Raw genomic sequence first — 27,070 nt, forward strand, 5'->3', positions numbered from 1 at the left:
CATAAGTGTGGTACACAATGAATTACCACAGAGAGAACAGTCTCATGTAACCACTACCCAGGTTAAGAACAGAATAGAATTTCCTGGCCCTCTCCCAACTACTGCGCCCACCCTCCTCCCTAAAGGTGACCTCTATCCAGATTCCTTACACCATGGAATGAATAATTGTTTATTTGTTCATCATTTGTTAAAAAAATTTTAAGAGTGCTATTAAGATGTAATTCACATGCCATACAATTTACTTAAAAGTGGACACTGTTCTGTGGCTTTTAGTATATTCATAAGGTGGTGCAGTCATAACCCCTATCTAGTTCCAAAAAATTTTTCATTGTTTCGAAAAGAAATCCTTACACCCCTTAGATATCCCCCTCCCTGCCGTTTTACTGTTCCCCCAGCCACGGGCAACCACTAATTTGCCTTCTGTCTTTGTCTAGAGTTGCCTGTTCTGGACATTTCATGTAAATGAGATCGTACTATATGTGGCTGTAGCGTGAAATCAGTACTTCATTCCTTTTTATGGCCGAATAATACCCCATTGTGTTTATTTACCACATTTTATTCATTCACCAGTTGGTGAACATTGGGTTGTTTCCACTTTGGAGCTATAAGGAATAATGCTGCTACTGGTGTACCAATTTTTACATGGATATATGTTTTCATTTCTCTGAGGTATATACCTAGAAATGGAATTGCTGAATCATATGGCAGGGCTAAGTTTAACTGAAGAACTGACACTGTTTTCCAAAGTGTCTGTACCATTTTGTATTCCCACCAGCAGTGTATGAGAGTTCCAGTTTCTCCACATCCTTACTAATACTTGCCTTCCTTTTTTTATTATCACCATCCTAATGGGCATGAAATGGTGTTCTAATGTGGTTTTGATTTGCATTTCCCTAATGACTCATGATGTTGAGCAATTTTTACAGGCTTATCGGCCATTTGTATAGCTTCTTTGGAGAAATGGTCTCTTCAACTCCTTTGCCCATTTTTTAATTGGCTTTTTTTGGTATAATTATTGAATTATAAGTGTTCTCCATATGTTCTAGGTACAAGTCCCTTATCAGATATGTGATTTACAAATATTTTCTCATTCCGTGGGTTCCTTTTTATTTTTTTTATCGTGTCCTTTGAAGCACAAATGTTTTTAATTTTGAGAGAGCCCATTCTATCTTTTGTTTGTTTATTTTTCTTTAAGTATAGCAGCTAATAAATCATTGCCTAATGCAAGGTCATGAAGATTTACACCTGTGTTTTCTACTTTTTGTGTATGATGTGAGGTAGGGTTTAGTATTTTTTTAATTAAAAAGAAAAGAAAAATGGAAAAAAGAAAATAAGAATTTTTTGTTCAAGGAGACCCTCAGTACAATTTATCATGTGTAACAAAGATATTTATACACTGTTTATAATTTAGGTTGCTTAAAACTTAGAAAAACTTTTCAGGAAGTTTGTGATAGTATTAATAGCAACTATGTACTGAATGGAATTAATACTTAACATATTATTTATTAACCCTCTCATCAATCCCATAAAGTAGTAACAAATATGTGTATGTTGAATTTGAGAAGCCTGAAGTTTAGAGAGTTTCAGTGACTTTGGTCAGGGTCAGAGTACATGTTTTAGAGCCCAGGTCTGTCTGATTCTGTAGCCTATGAGTACTCAGGTAATGCTGGTTACTTTAAGACTTCTAAAAAATAAAGTGAGTATCCAAATCAGAAAGTCAGCATACTGTTTTCTCAGTTAAGAAATTAAAGTATCTGAAATGGGTAGAATTAACTGGCAGAGTAATAATAGACTTAACCAAAATTCTGTATGTTCATTATTAAAGAAGGATTTAATGTCTTTGCACTGATAAGGTGACTGCCAGCCTTTTATTCTTAATTAATTACAAATAAGCATAGCTAGCAGATATGTGTGCATGGATGCTGAGAGATGCGTCTGCCAGATTTGAAGCACATCAGCCATCTCTAAGTGGTTTGCGCCTGGACTGCCTGCCTCTTAACCAAGAGAAAACTAATTTATAATATAAGCATTTTGTAAACCAAAAATCACTGTGAGAATATTGCATTCTGTTATCTTTTTCTAGTGACTTTTTTGTTGGTAAAATTAATGCTTATGAAAAAGTATTTTCTTAACCATCCCACTAATTTATTATGCTGTGCTTTATAAAATTGAGATATAATTCACTTACATTAAATTCACCCTCCTTAAAGTGTACAGTTTAGTAGTTTCTGACACCTTCACGAGGTTGTACAGCCATCACCACTGCCTAATTCTAAACCATTTTCACCATCCCCAAAAGGACCTGTATCTTTTAGCAGCTGTTTCCCTTCCCCCATCCCTTCAGCCCTGTTTTCTACTTTGTGTGTATGGGGTAGCCACTGATCTAGCTTCTATCCCCATGGGTTTGCCTATTCTGGTCATTTTATGTAAAAGAAATCATGCAATATATGATCTTTTGTGACTGATTTCATCCATGTTACAGCGTATATCAATACTTCATTCCTTTTTATTGCCAGTGATACTCCATTGCATAAATATATACCACATTTTCTTTGTCCATTCATCTGTTGATAGACATGTGGGTTGTTAGACATTTGGATTGTTTCTACTTTTGAGCTGTTATGAATAACGCTGATGTGAACATTTCTATACAGGTTGCTTTGTAGACATAAGTTTGCCTTTCTCTTCAGTATATACCCAGGAGAAGAGTTATTGGTTCATATGGCAACTCTATGTTTAACCTTTGAGGATTGGCCAGACTGTTTTCCAAAGAGGCTGTACCATTCTATATTTTCTCCAGTAGTGTATAGAGTTCCAGTTTTTCTCCGTCCTTTTCAACACTTGTTATTGTCCATCTTTTTTGTTGTAGCTATCCTAGTGGGTGTGAAGTGTATCTCATTGTGGGTTTAATTGGATTTCCTTAATAACTAATGAAGTTGACCATCTCATGCTACTGGTCATTTTTATATCTTCTTGGATGAAATTTCTGTTCAGCTCCCTTGCCTCTTTGTTTTGTTTAAATATTATGTTGTAATAGTTCTTTATAGTCTACGTGTACATGTCCATGTGTCACATACATGATTTGCAAAAACTGTCTCCTATTTTGTAGGCTGTCTTTTCGTGTTCTTTGAAGCACAAAATTTTAAAATTTGGATGATGCCCAGTTTATCTAATTTTTCTTTTGTTGCTAATGCATTGGTATCATATCTAAGAAGCCATCACCTGATCCAAGTTTATAAATATCTTGTCTCACTCTGTAGGTTGCCTTTTTACCCTGTTGATATTATTTTCTGTGCATAAATTTTAAAAGTTAATTTTGTCCAATTTGTTTTTTTTCTTTTGTTACCTGTGCATTTGGTATCATTCATCATATCAAATCCAGTGGTAATGATATTTTTCTCCTGTGTTTTCTTCTTATAGTTTTATAGTTTTAGGTGTTATATTTAGGTTTTTGATCCATTTTGAGTTAATTTTTGCATATGGTATAAGGTAAGAGTTCAACATTGTTCTTTTGCATGTGGATATCCAGTTTTCCTGGCACCACTTACTGAAAAGACTGTCCTTTCCCCATTGAATAGTCTTGGCTCTCTTGTCAAAAAATCATTTAACCATATATACATGGGTTTATTTCTGCAATCTCTATTCCTTTGGTCTATATGGCTGTCTTTATGCCACAGTTTTGTGACTGTAGCTTTGTAGCACATTTTGAAATCAGGAAGTGTGAGTCCTCAGCTTTGTTCTTTATCAAGGTAGTTTTGTCTATTTTGGAATCCCTTGTGATTCCATATGAATTTTAGGATAAGCTCTTCTATTTCTGCAAAGAACATCATTGGAGTTTTGATAGGAATTGCATTGAATCTGTAGATCACTTTGAGTAATATTCTTTTTTTTTAACATTTTTTATTGATTTATAATCATTTTACAATGTTAAGTCTTAATATTGAGTGGGATTAAGTCTTCCAGTCCATGAATATGTTTCCATTTATGTCTTTCATTTCTCCTAGTGAAGTTTTATAATTTTTGATGTACAAATCTTTTACCTTCTTGGTCCAGTTAATTCCCAATTATTTTATTCTTTCTGATGCTATTGCAGTTAGAATTGTTTTTGTAATTTTCTTTTCAGATTGTTCATCATTTGTGTATACAAACACTACTGATTTTTGTGTGTTGGCTTTGTATCCTACTTTCCTGAATTCATTTATTATTAGTTCTAAGAGTTGTGTGTTGGTGTGTGTTTTTTAACATACTAAAAACCATTCAGTTTTATTAATTAACATAGATTAAGTTCTCGTAGTCTAAATAAAGCCTTTCACAATGCACTGTATGATCCTAAGTCAAAATACAGATTACAGGAATTCAGAGGCATTCTTGTTCCTCCTATACACTGATCTGAGGATTGTGATTTCTGTGGTTTACGAAATAGAGGCTAATTATTTAGTGACCATGAATGTACAGTAATTTGATGACCATTTAGGGAAGAGTTACTTTTCCTGTGACGATGTCTTTATTTGAAGTGTGTCAAATAATATTCATGATGTCTGTTGCTTTTATAAAGATACATGTGTGTGTGAGTGAGAGAGAGAAATCTTCAGGATTCTCTGTGTATAAAATCATACCATCACCACGGATGGGGCTCCCCGACCCTCGGGGAACCTTCTGGATCTCTAGTAGGTGTGGCTTCCTAGGACGGTATGGGCGAGGCTGCTGATGTTGGGGCGGAGCTTTCAGGAGGAGTGGCTTCAAGGAGCTTTGGCTTGAGCTGGGCTAGAATCCAAATATATGTAGGCTGCTTGAAAAAAGTCTTACGTATTTTCCAATTTGGAAACTTTTTCTTCCTTTTGCTTGCCTAATTGCTCTGGCTAGAGCTCCAGTGCATTGTTAAGTAGAGGTGGTGAAAACAAGCATCCTTGTCTTGTTCCTTATCTTAGAGGAAAATCTTCCAGTCTTTTACCATTGAGTAGGATGTTTACTGTGGGGTTTTTCCCCACATATGGCTTTTATTATGTTGAGATAGTTTCCTTCTATTCCTAGTGTGTTGAATGTTCTTATCATGAAACATGATAAAACACTGTTTGTCCCTAAGTTGAATTTTTTCAAATGCTTTTTCTCCTATTGAGATGATCATGCCTTTTTTCTTCATTCTGTTAATATGGTGCATTGGATTGATCAGTTTTTGTATGTTGATCCATCCTTGAATTCTAGGAATAAGTCTGGCTTGGTCATGGAGTGTAATCTTTTTAATATGTTGCTGACATTAGCTTGCTAGTGTTTTGTTGAGGATTCTTGTATCAGAGTTCGTGAGGGGTACTTGTCTGTATTTTCTTTTTTCATAGTACCTTTGCCTGGCTGTGATACCGGAGTAATGCTGGCCTCCTAGAATGAGTTAGGAAGTGTTCCCTACTCTTCAGTTTTTTTATGAAAGTTTGAGAAGGCTCCTTTAAATGCTGGTAGAAATGACCAGTGAAGCCATTAGGTCCGGGGGTTTTTCTTTGTGGAGAGATTTTTTATTACTGAGTCAGTCTCTTCAGTAATTAATAGGTCTATTCGCGTTTTCTATTTCTTCACTGTTTAGTCATGGTAGGTTTTGTGTGTCTCGGAATTTGTCCATTTCATGTAGATTATCCAAGCATAGTTGATCATAGTATTCTCTTTATAATCTTTTGCATTTCTGTAGAATTGATAATAATGTCCTCACTTTAATTTCTGATTTCAGTAATTTGAGTCTTCTCTCTTTTCCTTAGTCCGTCTAACTGAAGGTTTGTCAATTTTGTTGATCTTTTTGAAGAACCAACGTTTAGTTTTGTTGATTTTTTTCTCTCTTCTTTATTAATTAATTAATACAAAGATTATTATTTTCTTTCTCCTGCCATCTTTGGATTTAGTTTGGTTTTTTTTCCTCCTTAGTTGTAAAGTTGTAAAAGTTAGGTTGTTCATTCGAAATCTTTCTTGTTTTTGAATGTAAGCATTTATAGTTCATAAATTTCGCAATGTCCCCTAAGTTTTGGTATGTTGTGCTTTCATTTCTATTCACGTCTGAGTTTTTTTCTAATTTCCCTTGTGATTTTCTCCTTGATGCATTGGTTATTTAAGAATGTATTGTTTAATTTCCACAAATTTGTGATTTTTTCCAGTTTCCTTCTGTTGGTGATTTCTAACTTCCTCCTTTTATGGTCAGAGAGGGTAATTTGTATGATATCTTTTAAAATTTGTTGAAATTTAATTTGTGGCCTAACTTACAGCCTGTCCTGGAGAATGTCCCATGTGCATTTGAGAAGAAAGTGTGTTTGTCGTTTCTGGGTAGAGTGCTCTGTATAGTGTTAGAGCTAGTTAGTTTGTAGTGTTTCTTTACATGTCTTCTGTCTGATGGTTCTGTCCATTATTCAGATGAGTTGTTGAAGTCTCTAGTTATTGTAGAACTGTCTGTTTCTTCCTTAAGTTCTGTTGTTTTTGGCTTCACATGTTTTTCTGGTTGTTAGGTGTGTGTTTGCTAATTGTTACATCTTGCTGTGTTGAACTTCTTATTACTATAAATATCCTTGTCTGTCTCTGATAACCTTTTAAAATTCAAAGTGTTTTGTTTGATTTTAGTATAGCTCTGCTCTCTTCTGGTTACTTTGGCATGGAATATTTTTTTCCTTCCCTTCATTATCAATCTATTTGTGTCTTTGTTTCTAAAATAAGTCTCTTGTATGCAGTGTATACTTGCAACATGAGTTTCTCTACAGTATTTCTGCCAGTATCTCTTTTGACTGCAGAGTTTAATACATTTGCATTTACAATAATTACTGATGAGGAGGGACTTCTGTCATTTTGTTTGTGTTTTATATGTGCCTTCCAGCTTTTTTGTCCCTCATTTCCTGCATTCCTGTCTTCTTTTATGTTTAGTTTATTTCTTTTTTCTTTCTTTCTTTCTTTTTTCTTTTTTTTTGGGGGGGGTAGAATATGTTTTAAAATCCTTTCTCATTTCCTTTTGTATGTATTCTGTAGCTGTTTTCTTTGTGGTTACCTTGGGGATTATATTTAACATCCTAAAGTTACAACACTTTAGTTTGAATTTATACCAGCGTAACTTCAATCACATACAAAAACATTCCTCCTTTACAGCTCTGTTCCTACCTCCTTTCAGTTGTTAATGTCACAAAATTACATCTATTTATACATTGTATGTTCAAAATCATAAACTAATAATTCTTTTAAATATGTTGGTCTCCTAAATTATGTAGAAAACAAGATTTTGAATTTCAGACCAAAGTTACAATAATACTAGCTTTTACGCTAATAATTGAGGTTTTTTTCTTTAAATGTATTGTCTCTTAAATAATGTAGAAAAATAAAAGAACAGTTACAAACTAAGATGCTAGCTTCTATAATTGCCCATATATGTTGCCCTCATGGAGATCTTTATTTCTCCAGTAGGCTTCAAAGTGCTACCCTAGTGTCTTCCCATTTCACCTTGCAGGACTCCCTTGAACATGTCTTGCATGGCAGGGCTAGTGAGCATGAACTCCCTTAGCTTTGGTTTATCTGGGAATGTCTTGATTTCTTCCTCACTTTTGAAGGACAGTTTTGCCAGGTATGGGATTCTTGGTTGGAGGTTCTTTTTCTTTGAGCACTGTGACTGTATAACTGTCTCCTGGCCTCCAAAGTTTCTAATGAGAAATCTGCAGATTATCTAATTGGGGGTCCCTTGTACGAAACAATTTGCTTCTCTCTTGCTGCTTTCAAGATTTTCTCCTTCTCTTTGTCTTTTGAAAGTTTGATTATAATGGGTCTTGATTTGGATTTCTTTGTGTTTTTACTTGGAGTTCCTTGAGCTTCTTCAATATTCATGTTCACGTCTTTGATCAAATTTGGGAAGTTTTCAGCCACTGTTTTCTTCAAATATCCCCTCTGCCCACCCCTCCCCCCAAGACCCCTCTCACACAGTGCACGTACTGGTGTGCTTACTGGCGTCCTGCTGACCCCTTAGGCTCTGGTTACTTCTCTTCAATCTTTCTTCTTTTTGTTCCTCAGACTCACTAATTTCCATCCAGTTCACTGATTCTTCTGCTTGTTCAAATCTTCCTTTCAATTCCTGTAGTGAATTTTTCATTTCAGTTAAATTTTACAGCTCCAGAATTTCTTTTTGGTTTCTTTTTAGGTTTTCTATATTTTTATTGGTATTTCCCTTTTGTTCCTATATTATTTTCTGACTTTACCACATCTTCCTTTAGTTCTTTGAGTATCTTTTAGACAGTTGTTTTAAAGTCTTTGTCTAGTAGATTTGACATGAGATGTTTTTCAAGGGTAATTTCTGTTGATTTTTTCCTTTGAGTGGACCTTTAGTCTATTGGTTTTTGTATGCCTTGTGGTTTTGCTGTTGCTGTTATTGAAAACTGGACATTTGAATCTAATAATGTGGTAACTCTGGAAATCAGATCTTTGTCTTTTCAAGTATTTGCTGTTGTTTGTTACCTTCTTACTGTGCTGTTGTAGGCTGTCTCTGTGCCAAGGCACATCCTGACATGTAAACATAAGGTCTTCCAAGGTCTTTTCTAAACCTGTGCCTTTCCCTGAGCATGCACAGTTACTTTCTCATTTTCCCCATATGTGCAGTTGCTTTTGAATGTCCTTATGCTTAATGTCTGGTTCTGAAAAGAGGAAAAAGAGGAAAATGGGAAGGGAGAAAAACAGTCCAGCCCTTTAAGTCCCCTGGAAATGACTTCAGACAGAGACAGAGAAGCTAGCAACAGTAGGGAAGTACAGCGGCCGTGGCTGCCCTTCTTTGTCTGCACCTCTGGGATCAGAAGAAGCAATCAGCAGTTGGAACACATATGCCCAGTATTTGGAGGACAGGGGACCTTTGCCCAGCCTGGCTCCCACAGGCTTTGTGCAGGCTGCTCCTGGAACATGTGCCCAGCTGCCCGTTTTAGGGTAGGGGTGGGGGATGGGTAGCAGCTACTGTGTTAGGAGCTGAAGTTGACCAAAATTAACTCATCTGTTGTCCAAGGCTTCCCGTGGAAATTGCAAGCCTCCATAGAATCTAGAGTTACAAAATAGGTACATCAGACAGGTACCACCAGTGAGGTTGTGGTCTAGGTAGAGAGACAGATTCCTGGTGCTTCCTATTGTACATCTTCCCAGAATTCTCTCTTGAGTTAACTGTTTTCCATGTAGTGTGAGGGTGGAGTCCAGTTTCATTCTAGGTTGTGTCCAGTTGTCCCATCACCATTTGTTGAAAATACTATTCTTCCTCATTGAATTATCATGACACTTTTGTGGAAAATCATCTGACCATATATGTGAGAGTTTATTTCTGGGCTCTTTGTTCTATTTTTTGGTCTGAGTGTCTGTGTTTTATGCCAGTGCCACACTGTTTTGATTTACTGTAGCTTTATAATAAATTTTGAAACAGAAAGTGTGAGTCCTCCAACGTTGTTCTTTTTCATGGTTGTTTTGGCTATTTTGTATTTCCATGAATTTCAGGATGATCTTGTCAATGTATACAATATAGGCACCTGGAATTTTGATAGCAGCTATGTTGAATCTGTTGATCAATTTGGATAGCATTGATACTTAACTATTAATATTAAGTCTTCTGATCCAGGAATATAGATGTTTTTACATTTACCTAGGTCTCCTTTAATTTCTTTCAACAATGTTTTATTGTTTTTCAGTATACAAATATTGCGCTTCTGTTCAATTTATTCCTAAGTATTTTCTTGTGTTTGATGGTATGGTCAATGGAATTGTTTCCTTAATTTTATTTTCTGATTGCTCTTTGCCAGCATACAGAAAGATAACTGGTTTTTATGTGTTGATCTTATAGCCTGCAGCTCTGAAACTTACTAGCTAATCGTTTTTCTGTGGACACTTTAGGATTTTCTGTAAATACAAGATCATGTTGTCTGCAGGTAGAGATAATTTTCCTTCTTCCTTTCCAAGACTGGCTGCTTTTGTTTCTTTTTCTTTCCTAACTGCCCTGGCTAGAACTTCCAGTACAGTGTCAAGTAGATGTCGTGAAAGCAGACATCCTTGTCATGTTCCTGATTTTAGGGAGAAAGCTTTCAGTCTTCTACCATTAAGTATTATTTTGGTTATCTTTTATAGATACTCTTTATCAGATTGAAAGCTTTCCTTCTATTCTTAGTTTGTTGAGTGTTTTTACCGTGAAAGAGTGTTGAGTCTTGTCAAATGCTTTCTCGGTGTCAGTTGAGATGACCTTGTGGCTTTTGTTCTTGGTTCTTTTAATACGGTGTGCTATGTTGTTTGATTCGTATGTTGAATCCACTTTGCATTCCTGGGATAAGTCCCACTAGTCATAGTGTATAATTCTTTTTATGCTTCTAGATTTGTTTTGCTAGTGTTTTGTTGATGGTTATTGCATTTATATTCATAAGGAGTGTGGTCTGTTGTTTTCTTGTGATGTCTGGTTTTGGTATCAGGTAATAACGGCCTCATAGAATGAATTGGAAAGTGTTGCTTTCTTTTCTATTTTTTGGAAGTTTGAAAAGTGTTGATTTGTCATATACTTTTATTCAAGGAAGAATAACATCTGCTCACTTTGGGTGTCCAGGTGACCAATCAGAACCTTGAACCTTGTGTTTGGTGGGTATTGACCTTGTGTTATTGATGAGCTTTCAGTTTCATCCCAGTGGGTATGGGAGGTTGTCAGACTCTTTCACTAATCTCAGTAATTTTCAGTGTAATTCTGGTTCTGCTTGCCGTTCTCTATGGTGTCGTGAGGACCTTTCTTCTGATTAACTGTCATCTTAAAGGAGTGCTTTACAGCTGGCTTTGGAAAGAGTGAAAAAATTCAAAGATCGTCTCTAAGAAGTTATTTTGGTAGCTTTTTATTTTATTGATGTTGTGCAGAGCAGACCTGAAAATTCCTTTTTTTCTTGCATTTTCATCATTAGAAGCAGCTGTTTTAGCTGTTTTTTAAGGCCATCCTGTGGTAGTATCTCACAGATTCTTGTGTCATCCAGAATCATGCAAGTTTATCATTCCAAGCCACAGTGAAAGCAAGAGGCATGGTCCTCCGGCCACCACTGGGCATCTTTCTGAGCCCCCTTGTGATCCAGCCCGCTTCTCGCCCACAGGTACCACGTATACAGACTTCTCGGCCGGAATCTCCAGGGATGACCAGCCCCTCCCCGCGCATCCAGATAATCTCCACTGACTCTGCAGTAGCCTCACCTCAGCGCATTCAGGTACCTGACCAGTCGCACATGGCTCCAGCCACCTGCCCAGAGGCAGCCCTACCTTCCCAGAATCGGTTCCAAAGACAACCTTGCCCAAGGGTTTCACTAAGAAGCTGTGCTTCTTGGGCATCAAGTACAGTACAGCCTCATTTATTAAAAGAGAAAAGAAGAAAGAATTCACATTTACTAAGCTAGCTAACTTTTAATGCAAAATTTTAAATTCTGGTTTCAAACTATTGGAATGAAGTACCGTTTTATGACTTACATGAGTCATAGTTGAGAGGCAGTGTGTCCTAATAGTTAAGAGTATGGTTCCCCCAGAAGTCAAATCCAGCACCCCACATTACAGCTCTTTTGACCTTGGAAAATTAACTTTTCAATGCCTCATTTTTTTCATTTAGAAAGTATACATAATAGCAGTACTTATGTCATAAGGTTATTGTGAGGAATCAATGGGTAATTCTTGCAAAATGCTTAGAATGGTGGATGGCACATAATAATGTTTGGTGTGTACTGATAGTATATAGTAACTGTTGTTTCTAGTGTTACTGTTATTATTAACTAACTGATTTTCATTTGCGGGAAGTTTAGTCTTCCCCAAGGCTCTGAGCCTGCCTCTTGTCCATTTATCAAAGAGAAGGTATATGCATCAAAATCATGGTCCACAAGCAGGAGGAAGGGAAAATGATTGATGACACACATAGGTTAAAGGTTCATAGTTATCTCAACACGCTGGATTGAAAGGCCAAACCAAAAATCGTGAACTGAAATGAACGGCAAAAAACTCCACTTGTTATATAACATGAATTTGAGAGAGTACCAGGTGGACAGATATTTAGAGTGAGTGAGTGAAAGGCCTGCTCTCACTCTGTGTTTCAAGCGCGGTGTAAGCGATCAGTATGCTGTAATAACGAAATGGTCTCTATAGTGGTTTCCCACTCTTAAAAGTGATTTCATGAGCTATTATAAACCAAGCATCGAAGAGTTATAACAGGTAAGATGGAGTGAGTTAAAAATTATATTTCTGATATGTCTGAGTTACATAATATTTTATCATAAATACAGAAGTTCATATACTTATCAGTTTTTTAACTTCACACCAAATAGGAAACACATCTGAGTTTTTGGAAATTCAGAAGTAATGGATCCAGTATTAATGAGGTTTTACTGTTCCTCAGAATTAGAAACTTTATATAGATAAATTTTTTTTCTCTTTTACTTTGTTCTTATTTGCTGATTATGACTTAAATGAGTTCTTTATAATTTTACGTAGTAAGCGTTAGGATCCCGCCTACATAGCTCTCACGACTTTGGGAGAGGAACTGATTTTGTGCATTTAACTATGGCTGTTACATCGTGGTTTCACAGCCACCTGAGGACAGATGAGAACATAGAAAGTTCCCCCAGAAGAATCTGTCAGCGGCGAGTGTGTATTTCTAGCGAGAGTACGCATCCCTCTGTATTGGTGTAAGAGGACCTTTCTGTTTCCTAAGGACTATTCAAGCATCCCATTCGTATAGTGGGGCTGTTCCCGCCTGTGGTGCCACCACTGTCCTGGCTGGAATGCTCTAGGACTCCTTGAGCAGAAGTCTTGTAGAATAGATCTTTAGTGTTGAGCTTTCAGTTTCTCTAAGGACGATAACCCTTTAGCATGTGTTTTATGTGGAGTAAATATAGTTGAAAATCTTTTCAATGTGAACTGTCAGTAAAACTGGATATACCTCAGTGCAGCTGAACTGAGTATTTCAGGGTTTGTTTTTTTCAAAAGAAAGTTACAGTTATAGAATGATTTCTTGGTTCTTGATGTTGGTGCCGATGGCTTTGATGAAGCTTTCATTTCTAGCCCTGACTTCAGTGATGGATATCTAATCCCCTGAGGCCTGGGAAGAGACTATGTTTTTCTGATGTTTTAATGAATAACAGTACTTGGAGCTCAGCAGTGCTTGGCTTCTGTGGTAAGGCTGGGAGGGAAAGATTATTTAGCAAGGATGACAAGCTGTGGATCGTTTCTGAGCTTTTGGCTCTGAATGGAACAGACGTGGGGTCATGTATTGTTTCCACTCAGTGTGACCCTGGGGAAAGTTTCCATAACATCTGCAGCTGTAAAATGACAACAATAATAGTACCTATCTAATAGATTTTTAACACGATGAATGAGATAATGTTTGTAAACCTATAGGAAGAAGACATCAATAAATATTAGCAGCTGTGTAGCAATTTTTTAATGTTTTATTTTCACGTAAGTTCAAACTTAGTGGAAAATACTACATGGAAATCCTGTGTTCCCTTGACACAGATTCACCATTTGTTTGCTGTAACATTCTGAATGTGTGTATGCGTCTTGTTTCTGAATCATTTGAGAATAAAGTGGGGACATTACTCCTCTTTGCCCTGGATATATTTCCTAAGAACAAAGGACATTCTCTTACATCATCACAAAGCAGTTACCAAAATCAGGAAGTTCCATATTGAAACATGCCACTATCTAATCCTTAGTACATATTCTAAAATTTCATCAGATTCCCCAGTTAAGTCCTCTGTAGCTATTTTCTTCCCATTCCAGGATTTATTTTATTGTTTTTAATAATGATAACAAAAATTAAGGCGCTAGTCAACACAAGACCAACATACCTAGCCATGTAGACCGGCAGAGGGCTGCTCTGATGCATAGACTCTTCCATCCACGGCACGGGGTCCTAGTGGCTGCAGAAGGGCTTTAGGGCCAAGTGGGAAGGGTGGCGGTCCTCAGAGCTGGGGAGGTAACCTTGTGAGTGGGGCTGAGAGGTTTTGTTTTTCTGGGATAAGAGGTCCAGCACACAAACTGGCAGGAGATGGAGGCATAAGGAGAGCAGTAGGAGAGCACCCACTTGTCTGAGGGGGAGGCGGGATTGGAGCCATCCAGTCACAAAGTCTGGCTTCTCAGTAAATTTCATGGGTTTTCATCAGGTGCAGTGTTTCTGGCCCAGTGGTTTTCAAATTGTGTTCTTAACTGCTTCCCAGATTACACAAGCATTATGTTCAAATTTAATTTTTTAATCCAGCTTTCAAGGTAATTAAAAGAAAAACACACTTGAACATGTCATATACCAAGTTTGACATGCTAGAGGTCACGGTGCACTCACTTGACCACTGTGTCCATTCTGTTCGGGCCAAATCTTGGCTTAAAGCTTCTTTTGCCACCTTTGTGGATTTTAAGATTTTCCTGAGATACTTCTCCATACTCCCCATTTCACGCCGTATCTGCTGGTGGTGAATTTCTTAAGTTTTTCTCTAAGAAAGTCTTTATTTCACCTTAACTTTTATTTTTAATGATTTTCATCAAAATACTTAAGATAAAGTGAACAGTTTGGTGGCATTTAGTACATTTATAACGTTACGCAACCACCGCCTCTGTCTAGTTCTAAAGTGTTTCCATCACTCCGAAGTAAAACCCCATACCTCTTGGACAGGGGCCCCCGTTCCTCCCTCCCTCCAGCCCGAGTCATTACCTGAATTCTGTCTCTGCAGGGTTATCAGTTCTGGGTATTTCATGTAAGTGGAGTCATACGATATGTGACCTTCTGTGGCTGCATGTTTGTTTATCCATGTTGTAGCGTATGTCAGTGCTCCATTCCTTTTCATGGCTAGTGAATATTCCATTGTATGTATATACTGTAATTTGTTTATCCACTGGTGGACTCTTCATCACTTTTGAAGGCTACTCTTGTCAAATATAGAACTCTAGTTTGGTGGTTTATTTTAACACATTTGAAATATTTTGTACTACTACTTTCTGTCTTATGTGGTTTCTAAAAAGAAGTCTGCTTTAAATCTTTAATTTGTTTCTGTATAGTTGAGGTAGGTTCCCCCCTCTTTCCTCAGCTTCTTTCAAGATTATCTCTTTGGTTTTCTGCAGTGTGACTAGGTTCAGGAAGTATGAAAATTGGGGAGACCACCTGTGCCAGCTAGTTGACTGGGGGAGGTAGAGGGTCCCCATTGATGTCTTTATGACAGGAGATAGCTAGCAGATGGGAACAAGGTGCCCACCAAGTTAGGTTGATCTAATGATTATGAAGATTTATGTACATATGGAAAGGACAGAAGAAAAAAATTCTAAAAGGAAAGGGAGAGTTAAGCTGATCTTTAATTTGGCTTTGGCCTTTATAAATAGGCTATGCCTAGGTGTAGTTTTTCAGCATTTTTTCTGCTTTATGTTTTCTGAGCTTTGTGGATTTGTGGTTTGATGTTTGTTATTAATTTTGGAAAGTTCTCAGCCATTGTTACTTTAAATATTTTTTCCTCATTCTCCTTCTGGTATTCCAATTATGCATATATTATCTCTCTTTTTTTTTTTTATTTACTTTTTGGGAGGAGGAGGTAATTAGGTTTATTTATTTGTTCACTTTTTTTAGAGGGGATAATGGACTCGAACCCAGGACCTTGTGCATGCTAATAAGCATGCGCTCTGCTGCTCTACTGCTTGAGCTATACCCTCCCCCTTTCATACCTTATCTCTTGAAGTTGTCCCGTAATTCTCGGATATTCTGTTCTGGGTTTTGCTTTTTGTTTGTTTTTTTCATTCTTTTTCCCCTTTGCATTTCAGTTAGGGAAGTTTCTATTGACCAGTTTTTCCCTTAGTTGTGTCCAGTGTACTGATGAGCCCATCAAGGCATTCTTCATTTCTGTTACAATGTTTTTGATTTCTAGAATTTTCTACTTTCTGAGAATTTCCATCTTGTGTCCATTTCTCATCTGTTCTTGCATGTTGTCTATTTTTCCTTCAGAGACCTTAACATACTAATGATGGGTTATTTTAAATTCCATATCTGATCATTTCAGCAGTTGTGTCATGTTTGAGTCTGGTTCTGATGCTTGTTTTGTCTTTCCAGATTGTGTTTTTCTTGTGTTTTTGGAATGCCTGTAGTTTTTTTTGCTGAAGGTCAAACATCATTGGCTGTATTAGGTAAAAGGAACTGAGGTGAATAAGCCTCCCGCATGACTGTTAATCTGGCTGGGAGTTTAGCTGTATGTAATGTTTGCTCTAGCTGTAGGTGCCGGAAGCTTTAACTCCTCTAGTGCTTTGGTTTTTGTCTCCTCTTGACTTCGGGCTTCCGTAGATACTCCTCCTCTGAGTCTGTGTCTCGAAGCTCAGCTGTAATCCGTTGTTACTGTACAACGATTGGTGTGGCGGTCAGGTGTGAGGGAGGGGGAGCAGTCTGTAATCTATGATGAAATCTCAATGTTCTAGTGGGCCTGTGACCTTCACAAGTGTTTCTTAATTTCCGCTAGCTTCCCCTGCCCCCACTTAGATGGGAAAGGAAGGGTAGAGGGGCCTGGAGTTAAAGAAACGCACTTTCCCCAGGGGGATGAGGCTCTGGTGAAGTCCTTTCCCCGGGGAGCAGAACTTTGTTGTGGAAGACACCTTGAGCATATTTCACAAAGATGCTCTTCCCCTTCCCCCGCCTCCCCCGCCAGAGCCTCCAGGGCGACTCTCTCCTCCCCGCGAGAACCGGAGAACCGCGCGGGGCTCCTGGAGCTGAGCCCGTGAAGCTGCGGCCCTCTGTGGCTGTCATCCCCAGGAGTCTCTCCTCCCCGCCAGGAGCCTGCAGCTGCACTGCTGCTGCCGTTTGTGTGTCCTGCCAGCTTGGTTTCTGAGCCACATGAGCAGATCTCAGGCTTGGTGAATTCACATCTCTCCAGATTTCAGTTTGCCTTGCAAACTCAGCTCTCTGATGAGCCCAAGGAAAGTCAGTGATTTTCAGTTCATCTAGCTTTTTCTTGTTTTAAGGACAAAATGATGACTTACAAGCTCTTGACATGTTGAAGATGAAACCAGAAGTATGCTTTGAACTCCAACTCATCTACCTGGTAGTTTACTTGACATATTCACTTGGGCATCTCATCCTTGGCAAGCCAAAACCAGATTTCTGAATTCCTACCACCTCTTGGCCCTCCACCACCCATTGCTCAGGCTAGAATCCCAAGAGTCATTTCTGACTCCTTGTTCTCCCAGGCGCTTACACCTCCCCGCCTGCACCTGCTGTCACTCCCCGTCTTCTCTGGACCCACGGCCTCAGCTCTCCCTTGGGCCACTCCAGGGGCACCTAATGGTTCCTCAGCTTCCGCGTGTTTAGGATCTGCATTTTTTCCATCCAAAATCCAGGGAGATGTGTTTAAAATGTGAAGCATTTCTCATTCCCTCACTTGAGTGTATTTCGAAAGTACTGTTTTATATTTTACTCAAGGAAGACAGCTTTGTCGGATATTTTATCTGCCTAAACTTGTAGGAACTGAGCTAGTGGGGCTAAAAGGAGAAGATACTTGTTTGATCATTGCCTGTGAGAACACTAACTATTCATATGAGTTGAAATTTATATTTAAGGAAGAAACACATTTACCTTTTTGCACAGGTCAAAAAATTTTACATAGATTTATCTTACCTTTGTAATTTTAAATTTAGTCATTTTTGGTGTTACTCTAATGTACCCTGACCTTAGTGATATGACAGATTTAGTGTATTTATATAAAAACATATGTGTAAGATAGGTATCAAATAGTATAAGAAACTGGAAGACCTGATTCTGGGCGGGAAGAACCCTGGAGTGGCTCTCATTGTGCTTAGGGTGGACTCCTCACTCCAAGCAGGGCCAGCCCGCCTCCCTCTCTCGGGCCTTGGCCTGACTCAGTTCTGAGGCTTCCTTCCTCTTAGGGCTCTCCTTATGCTACAAAGTTTCCTGTCGCTTGGAACACACTGTCCCCTCAACCTTTACCTGGCTTCCTTCTCCTCAGCCTCGAGTGTGGTTTTTAATGTCACCTGATCACGGAGGCCTTCCCTGGCCTCCTTCTGAAGTTAAGCGCCTGTATTGTTCTCTCTTACCCCAGCCTGATCTGTTCCTTCATAACATGTATCATAAACTTCGATTGTTTACTAGTTGGTGTGTTTACTGGTATTTTGCCAGTCTTTTCCTCTAAGCTCTCAGCGAGGCAGGCACCAGCTCCGTGGCTCTCGTGTTCTAGCCGAGCGCCTGGCACGGACGGAGTTCGCCCTTTGCCTGTATCTGAGGAACAAATGGCAGGGACTGAGCTGCAGTACGAAGTCCTGATTTTCTCAGTGGGGGAGATTTGATGGCATGAAAGGGACAAGACTTCCCAAGTGAGGAGAGAAGTATGTGAGCTCAGAGGGAGGAAATGCTTTTCTCAAGGTCCTGTTATGTTCTGGGCAGTGTCCCAAGTACTATCACTTTCCTAGCAGTCCATTTTTGTAGATACATAAACAGAGGCTCAGAAGTCAGAAAGCTTGCGTGACTGCCCCACGTTGACGCGGCTGAGCAGCAGCAGAGCAGGCCTTCGGTCCGTGGCTCTGGCCGCAAAGCCCTCTCTCAGGAGCACAGGCCCAGGTGGCAGCAGAGAAGGAGGGAAGGCGGCAGGTGGGCGAACCAGAGAGCTGTGCCTCAGCTAACAGGGCCACCACACCCAGCCAGCTGGTTCCAGAGCTGCTCATTTGTCAAAAGAACTATAAATCTAATTTTTTGGGAAATATTCCATTTTTAGAGTTGGCAATGAATTATGTTTTATTTTATGTTAAATTTTGAGAAATCAAACAAAAGTTACCTAGTGGCTGGCTTCTGCCTTCAAGCTTCCTTACAGCAGCAACGATGAGCCCAGCCTGGCCGGGACGGAGTCCTGGCTGGGACACAGAGTGGGCAGGTGGAGAAGGGCAGTGCGTCCGGTCATGTTGAGGTCCTGGGGTGGAGCTGCAGAGGGAGGCCCTGGGCTGGTAGAGGACAGTCAGCTCCGCTATCACGTGACAGGTGCATCCTGCAAATTCCCACCCTCTGCAGAAGCGTGTGGTGAAGCTCCCGGGGCTTGTGGGAAAGCTGAGGTGAGTAGCACAGCTCTCGGAAGCTGCTGGTGACAGTTAAAAACAGGTATGGATTTAGTAAGAACTGCATAACTTACATACGTTGATAGTGAAGAGGCACGTGGTGACCGCGGTATCGCAGCTCTGTACCTGAGGGAGGCCCGGGGCTGCCTCTCCAGCGCAGCACGCTTCCCCGGGCGTCGTGCGCTCTGGGTTCACCTGGTGCTTCTCACGGGAGGAACCGTGTGTCATCAAGCCCCGGGTTCACGGTGGACTCGAGTTGTTCGTAATCTATTGGTTACGTTGGAACAAATGCACCTTTCCAGAACCAGCATTGAAGCAGCGCTGGCCGTAGCCAAGCTACGGGAGGCCGTAAAAGTCACAGAAAACGACGTCCCTTGTCCCTTTGTACGGTAACCGCCCCCCCACCCCACCCCATTTGTTACTGTTCACAGGCGGGGAGTATGAATAATTGCTTCCAGTAAAGAAATTAAACAGAGAGTGCTTGTGTTAGTTTCCAGGGGCAGCCACAACAAATTACCACAGACTGGGGGCTTAAATAAACAGCAGAAATCCGCCCTCTCACAGTTCTGGAGGCTGGAAGCCCAAAATCAAGGCCTTGGCGGGGCTGTGCTCTCTCTTACGGTTGCAGGGAAGCACCCTTCCTTGCCTGTCCCCAGATCCTGCACGCCTCGGCATTCCTTGCTTGTGGCATGTCACTCTAGTCTCTGCCGCTGTCGTCACACGAACGCCGTCTGCGGGCACCAGTCCTTGGATTTGGGGCCCACCCACATTCGGGCGGGCCTCATCTTAACTCAGTCGCAGTCGCATAGGCAGTTTCCAGATAAGATCACATTCACAGGTCTTGGGGTCAGGGCTTAAACATCTTTTTGGGGGGTGGGCATGATTCTCCCCACACCACCTCGCTCCCACTCCTGCACAGGAGACCCAAATGTTTGGATAGATCCTCTCAATTTGACGTTTCCTCGGTCTCATTAAGCAGGGGCCTGCCTGCCCATGTTAGCAGGGTCTTCGTTTGCCTCGTGGTCACCCTGGGCTTCCAGTAATGTATTTGAGGGACTTTTTTCTCTCTCTCTCTACTTACATTTTTAGTTTTTTCATGGATTTTCATTCATTTTTTTATTTTTCTAAATGGAAAATGCGAACGTCTTATGAGGGAAAGGTAAACAAAAAGACAAAAAAAAATTGTGAGTAATTCACTGAACTTACGTGAGTCTGAGTTTTTGGGGGGGGGGATAATCTGGGCTTTTGGATGTGTTACATATAGCCACCAAGAGCAGCTGTCACCATCTGGATCAGTCACTGTCCCCATCTCCTGCCCCGACCCCCCGCCCATGTCCGCCAGGCCTCCACCAGAGGACCAGGAGCGGCAGGAAAGGGTGTGGCACAGTGGCGTGTGCGCTCCGCGTGGGGCTTGCCTCTCGGAATGCACGGCGGGCAAGGCTGCAGCCGCCTGCCTTGGTCGAAGCAGGAAGTTGGAGACCCCCCTCGGTCCCAGGACTGTTCATTTCTTCACACAAAAAAACATTTTGGGAAGAAAACAAGAACCAACAGACGTGAAAAGGAAGTCAAACATTTGACTCTCGGGTCTCAAGTTTGCGAGGGCCTTTCAGAATCCATTTTGCTTCCCTCCAGACTGAGCAGGAGTCCCCTCCGTGGCAGCTGAGGGCAGCGTGTGGCACCCACTTGGTCACCATCCTCCTGCTGAGCAGGGAGTGTTCTAGCAGTTCTTCTTACACGGTTTTCTGTCTCAGGTTGCGCTGCTCCGGGGACTCTCCACCGCTTTCATAAAGGAAGGTCCTTCCTTCCCTTCTCTCTGAATCTTCAGCCTCCGAAGATCTTACTTGCCATCACCTGGAAGTGGCCCTGCGCTGGGGCTTGTGCCTGGCCGTCAGCCAGGCTCTGTGCCCAGCCTGTGGCCTCTGGTCCTGTGCTTGCTGGGCCCGCAGCATCTCTGCACGGCGTCTTCTCTTGCTTTGTTTGGGTCTTTGTCCAGCGTCACTGCCTCAGAGATGTTGCCCCCTGCCACCATCCCCATGTCACATTTTACCTATTACCTGCCTTTTGGTTTTCTCCGTGGCACTTGTGCTGACTGCATTCTTCGTGGCACAGTCTGCCTCCCCTGTGGAAGGTAGCTCCCCGCCGGGTTCCTGTCTCCTTCCTCAGTACCAAGATCAGTGCTTGACACGCAGTGGGCACCCAGTAAACACATGTTAAGTGAGGACTCTTTCCTTGCCTGTGTCGTTTTCTTTTCAACCAACCAGCATGGTTGATTTTCCATATTGGACTGTTGTCGAAGCTATTGTGTTGGACTCCATGTGAGTTTGCTGTCTGAACCTCGGGATGCCACGTTACAAAGCAAGTCTGGCAAGAGGCGGGGCTGGCGCCAGACTTGCCCGTAACGTGCTGCCAGGAGCTGAAGTCCAGCCAGAGATGCCCCACATCTTGTTGTGCTCAAGGCCCAGCCGTGATTCCCCCAGGAGTCTTGTTTGCAGTGAGGGCCTGCCGGTGTCCTCGGGGAGAAGGTGGGCAGTGCTCCAGGCTTGGCCCTGGGCCTGGAGGAGAGGCAGGAAGGGGACTAGAACAGCTTCAAAGCACTTCATGAACAGAATAGGGGAAAGTAGCTCAACCATAGCAACGATTCTAATTGTGACTGGTGCACTTGGATAAGATCGCTGTGGCAGCTGGGCACCTGAATGGTGGGTACCCCGGAGGAACCAGGGCCAGGACTTTCGGAAGTCAGCACCCACGGCCTCCAGTGCTGCCACAGGCTTCTATTGAAGCCTTGTCTCCATGTGCCAGGCGTGGTGCAGCCCTGACTCCGGTGTCAGCCCTGTCTTTAAGTACCTCTGAGTCAGGAAGTGGGAGAAGTTGGGTGTGTGTCAGCAAGGGACTCCCTGTACTCAGTCACTCCAAGGCTGGGTTGTTTACAGGGCCTTCCCTTCAGAAATAGCCCTTCTTTAAGGCAGCCATTCCGAGGTCTGGGGATTTGTTGATTAGCAGCATTCCAAAAAGGTTGGTGTTTCCCATGTTTCTATTATGTGTGGGACAAGGATTTTTTTTAAGTTAAGTCTGTGATCTACTGTTCATTATTGTCTTCATTTCATGACAGAAAGGGCCTTTCTTTGTCCGGTTTTGTTGAGCTGTAATTGACACGCAGCACTGAGTGTCCGGAGCGCTGTACAATGACTTGACTTGCATGTGTTGTGAAATGGTTGCCACGATAAGTTTAGTTAACATCCACCATCTTAAAAAGATGCAGAAGAAAGGAAAGCTATTTTTTTCCCTTGTGATAAGAGCTCTAAGGATCTGCTCTCCGAACAGCTCTCCAGTACACCGCACAGCAGAGTTAACTGCGGTCGCCGTGCTGTGGGTCACGGCCCCAGTGCTTATCCTGTAAATGGAAGTTTGTACCTTTTGGCCACCTTCATCCAGTTGTCCTTTCCCCACACTTCCAAAGGGCATTTTAATTGTAAAAATCGTAGGGATGATATCACCCTAGGATAAAATCAGCTTTTGAAAACTGGTTTCTGAAAAGCTGCCTGTTGTCATCTTTTTCTCATTTCACCCAACACTGGTGAAACTGTCCCTACCCAGCACCGACTCCAGGACGGTGTTGGAAGCCACCGCGCGTTGCTCTGTGAGAGCAGCTTCCATGTTGTGTCTTGTAGATCGTGACAGACCAGCAGACAGGACAGAAGATCCAGATAGTCACCGCAGTGGACGCCTCCGGGTCCCCCAAGCAGCAGCTCATCCTGACCAGCCCAGATGGAGCGGGAACTGGGAAGGTGATCCTGGCTTCCCCCGAGACCTCCAGCGCCAAGCAGCTCATATTCACCACCTCCGACAACCTTGTCCCCGGGAGGATCCAAGTAAGACCTGTTGACAGGTGTTTGTTTCAGCACTTCCGCTACTGGACTTGTTTTTGACCCTTACCTCTGCCGTGGAGGCCAAATCTATCTCTAGGAGGTCCTCTGGGGACCCGCACGCATAGCAAGTTGCTGCCTCGGCTAAAGTAGTGAGCCAGCATGTGAGTGGGGGGAGCAGTGCTCAGATCGTGGGAGTTGAGCCGGGCACAGTCAGTTGCCCCACAGGAGACCGACCCGAGCACATGGCATGAGGCCACTGTAGAGTTGTACTCAACTAAGGCCACATGGTGACAGCCCTTGGCCCATGATGTTAGGGACACCACCAAGGGATGACCCCAGCCAGGCAAGGACTGACTTGTTCCTCAGTCTTACTTCAGCCTGGCCCAGCTCTTCATTCGGCCCGTGTTCCTGTGGTTCTGGTCTCCACCTCTGCCCTGGTTCTCCCTGCTCTGGCAGGCGGGATGGGGTTGGGGCAGGTACAGGAAGGAGGAGAGCAGGCTTATCGGGAAGCACTGAAAACCAGTGTCTGACTCTGAACAGCCCCCACCCCACCACTGAAGGGGCTTGGTCCAGCTCCAGGTGTCAGATCAAGTTGCCAGGTGAACTTTTCCCGGTTCTGCCCAGAGTTCTGCTTAGAAATCCACGACTAGGAATTGAGTTAAACATTACTGTGCTTCGTGCTCTGGTTTTTCATCAGCACCCTGCTTGTTTGCTGATTCTTCTTAGATTGTCACTGACTCTGCTTCTGTGGAGCGTCTGCTGGGGAAGGCCGAGGTCCAGAGGCCCCAGGTGGTCGAGTACTGTGTGGTGTGTGGCGACAAAGCGTCGGGTGAGTAACCCTGGGGCCCCTGGGTGCGCGTCAGGGACCGGCCTCACGAACATCATCGGGGAGGGTTGTAGGTCTGAAAACATGAACTCCGCTTTTCCTGCTGGGGTGGTGGCATGAATAATAAGCAAACCAGTTTGTCAGACAGTAAGAATCAAAAGGAAAAGTCGGGAAACCATTTCTGTGCTGTGCACGGCGTGGCTGAGTGCCAGGCACTGCTGTACTGCTAAGAAAGGAGTCGCTTCTCGGCTCGAGCTGTTATTTGAACAGTGGTTGCCGTTTCACCAGCTGTTTGCTGTCTGTTCCTCCTTCGCCCGGACTGTGCCTGTCAGCCCTCACTGAGACAGTGTGAGGCATAGGAGGGCGTGCGATTCTGGCTGGTGTCCCAGGGTCCAGAAAGGGCCTGGAGGAGGTCGTGGTGGTGACCTTGGTGGTTGAGTGTGTGCTGTCGGGTAAAGCAGAAGCGGGGCTCCAGCTGGCGGGGCCAGGGCCCAGAGAGTTTAACGTCCAGACTACTGGTTCTGTGGGGAATCGCTCCTGAGCGTCCATGGTTAGGGTTGTGCGTACAAGGAGACTAAAGAAGGTGTCTGACCCGAAAACTCGGACTTCAACCCTAACGGCAGGGAGCCATGAGTGATGAGGCCATCAGGAAGAAGTGGAGACGCATTTAATAAAACTACAGGGCACTGGCCTGAGTTCTGTAATGACTGCTTGGTTCTCTTTATTCTGTGGTCACTATATTCACAGGACCTTTGGACACTTTGTGGTCCTGGCTTTAAAAAAGAAAAAAAAAAACGCTGAACCAAGCCTCTTGAGAGGAAGACAGCCCCAGGCGAGCCCCTGCAGGAGGCCAGATACTCCAGCCTTGCCTGCTGCACTCTGCCCTGCCCCGCCCCGCCCCTGAAGCCCTCACCTGCCCCTGCAGGCAGGGGCCAGCGCTGCCTCCCCCATCATTGCCCTTTTGTACAGACCTCTCTGGGCATCGTGTGTGTCCTGTTCTCACCGCTGCTTACAGGCTTGCCTTCCTCACCAGTGTGTGCTGTTTTTGTTAGAGCAAGAACCATGACTGAGCCCTTCGTGTCTTTATCCCCATCTTCTTGCTCAGCAAGGAAAGTCACTCTGCAAACTTTGGAACAAATGAATGAAGCGTGAACATAACAGAGGCCACCAAATCTGCTTGGCTTCCCTTTCTGGGCTTGAAGGAAAGGCTTCATCACAGGCTTGCAGTGCTGCTGTCTCCAGATATCAGAGATCACTCTAAGGTCTAGAGAGCCCAGAGAAATCCACTGCGGGGAAGGAAAAACGATGTCCACGTGGCCATCTAGCATGACTGTTCTTAAAGGCACACAGTCGAGACCCTCCCAAGTGCACACTGGGAGAGTGCCTCCAAGTGCCAGAGCTGAGGACGATGGGTCTGTGATGAGCCTGTGAACTGTCCCCCCGTGATGTAGCTGTGCTGTGGGTTATACGAGACCACCCACGGGAGCATAGCCGAGGTCGGTCCCAGCAGAGCAGAGGCAGGCTGGGGCTCTCTTTAATGTTGGAGGTAATTAGAACGTAGAGACCCCAAAATAAACAAGCTTAGGAAAAACCTGTCTTTAGTAAATGTATTTCCAGGACTGCATTTTCAATACCCAATGCCAGTGAGCACCATCTGTGGCAGCCTTCCTTGGGCCTGGGCCCCCCAGGTCTGGTCCCTACTCTGCTCCCTCCCCACGTCCGCCTCAGTCTGGGGGGTCCAGGGCATGACTCACAGAGGGAGAAGTGCAGGGTGAGACCCTGCCAGTAAGAGAGCGTGAGCTTGTGTTGTGCCTCATGGTGGGACAGGGGAGGTGAGGGGCTCCGCAAGCCCGGGGCTGCAGAGCCAGGACCTGGTGCGCCCAGCGGGCAGAACACCTCAGCCTGCTGCCATGCGCTCCTGCTGTGAATTGGAGCATTAGGGCCATGCCATTTACCAGTGGTCACATAGCCTGACTGAGCTTCCGTTTTTCTATCACAACCTCACAAGTCTGCTTTAAAGATGGTAGAAAAATTATGTGAAGCCCTGGGCACCATGGCTGCGCTCCCTGAAGCGCAGGGCCCATGGCAGGTGCCTCTGCCTTTGGGGAGCTGCTCAGGCTCCCTTTCCCTTTCAGGCCGTCACTATGGGGCTGTCAGCTGTGAAGGCTGCAAAGGTTTCTTCAAAAGGAGCGTAAGGAAAAATCTGACCTATAGCTGCCGGAGCAACCAAGACTGCATCATCAACAAACACCACCGGAACCGCTGTCAGTTCTGCCGGCTGAAGAAATGCCTGGAGATGGGCATGAAGATGGAATGTGAGTATTAGGGCACGTGAGGTAGTAAGGAGGGAGAGGGCGAGGTTTCCACACCTGGCTTTAAACACTCTAAGAAAACAGCACCTGCGGAGGCTTCATCGTGGCTCACCTTCAGGGTCAGCTGGGCGACGCGGTGTCAGCCCTGCGGGGTCGGTCAGATTCCGTAGTGGGAACCTAGTCCAGACGGATCGGCAGCAGCCAAGGAGTGGGATGAGCGTGGTGCCGGGGAGGAGCCTGCCCCCAGGGCCTCACTTACATGTTGGGTCTGGGGTCGTCTTTTCTTTCTTTTGAAAAGGTCTTTATTTTCTTCGGTGTTTCTGGCACGTGTGCTTGCTCTCATACCAGACTGCAAGAGGGAGAGGTCGCTGGCGTCACGTGATGTCGCCCCCTTTAACCGTTGGCGGAGGCTGCACAGGCTTGAGCTGGACGTTGGAGTGGCTCCTCTGCCGGCAGGGCGTGGGCAGCTCTCTGGTGAGGGGTGTTCTCCTGGAGAGGGTCCCTCCGTCGGCCACAGGAAGTGAGGCCGCACAGACGCCACGCTGCACTTCCTCGGCGGTGCCGCCGCCTTGAGCCCTTTCTGTGCCTTTATTTGACGACACTGTTTGGCTCTGAGCATTTCTCTCCTTTGGCTGCAGAGTCCACCGTGAGCATTGAGCCGTATGCGTCTAGCACGGAGCTTACCCCTGTGGTGATGGGTTTCCGCAGAAGGACCTGTCCCTCCCCATGAAGGATGAGGTTTCTATTGATTGGAATCTTCCCTCTCAACACGCGTGTTTATGTTGTGGTTTAAGCTGTGCAGAGTGAACGGAAGCCCTTCGACGTGCAGCGGGAGAAGCCGAGCAACTGCGCTGCGTCGACTGAGAAGATCTACATCCGGAAGGACCTGCGAAGCCCTCTGATAGCCACGCCCACGTTCGTGGCGGACAAGGACGGAGCAAGGTCAGTGCCCGTCTTCACGAAGGGCAGCACCCTGGGACGCCTCCGGGCTTAGCCAGAGGAGGCGCGATGACCCTGGG

General features: G+C 43.5%; 1 protein-coding gene across 8 annotated transcripts in view; it reads left to right on the forward strand.

Annotated features, from left to right (window-relative positions):
• Nucleotides 1-27,070, forward strand: part of NR2C2 (nuclear receptor subfamily 2 group C member 2) — an 82,304-nt gene that overhangs the window by 37,281 nt on the left and 17,953 nt on the right. For all 8 annotated transcript variants that reach the window (XM_074344277.1, XM_074344271.1, XM_074344273.1 and 5 more), the window contains 5 exons: nt 11,082-11,192; nt 22,716-22,916; nt 23,640-23,742; nt 25,875-26,054; nt 26,846-26,993. In XM_074344277.1, the coding sequence (XP_074200378.1) occupies nt 11,121-11,192; nt 22,716-22,916; nt 23,640-23,742; nt 25,875-26,054; nt 26,846-26,993 (704 nt within the window). In that variant the 5' untranslated portion in view covers nt 11,082-11,120. The remainder of the gene's footprint in view (nt 1-11,081; nt 11,193-22,715; nt 22,917-23,639; nt 23,743-25,874; nt 26,055-26,845; nt 26,994-27,070) is intronic.

Source organism: Camelus bactrianus, chromosome 17, assembly GCF_048773025.1.
Source record: "Camelus bactrianus isolate YW-2024 breed Bactrian camel chromosome 17, ASM4877302v1, whole genome shotgun sequence".
Lineage (NCBI taxonomy): Eukaryota > Metazoa > Chordata > Mammalia > Artiodactyla > Camelidae > Camelus > Camelus bactrianus.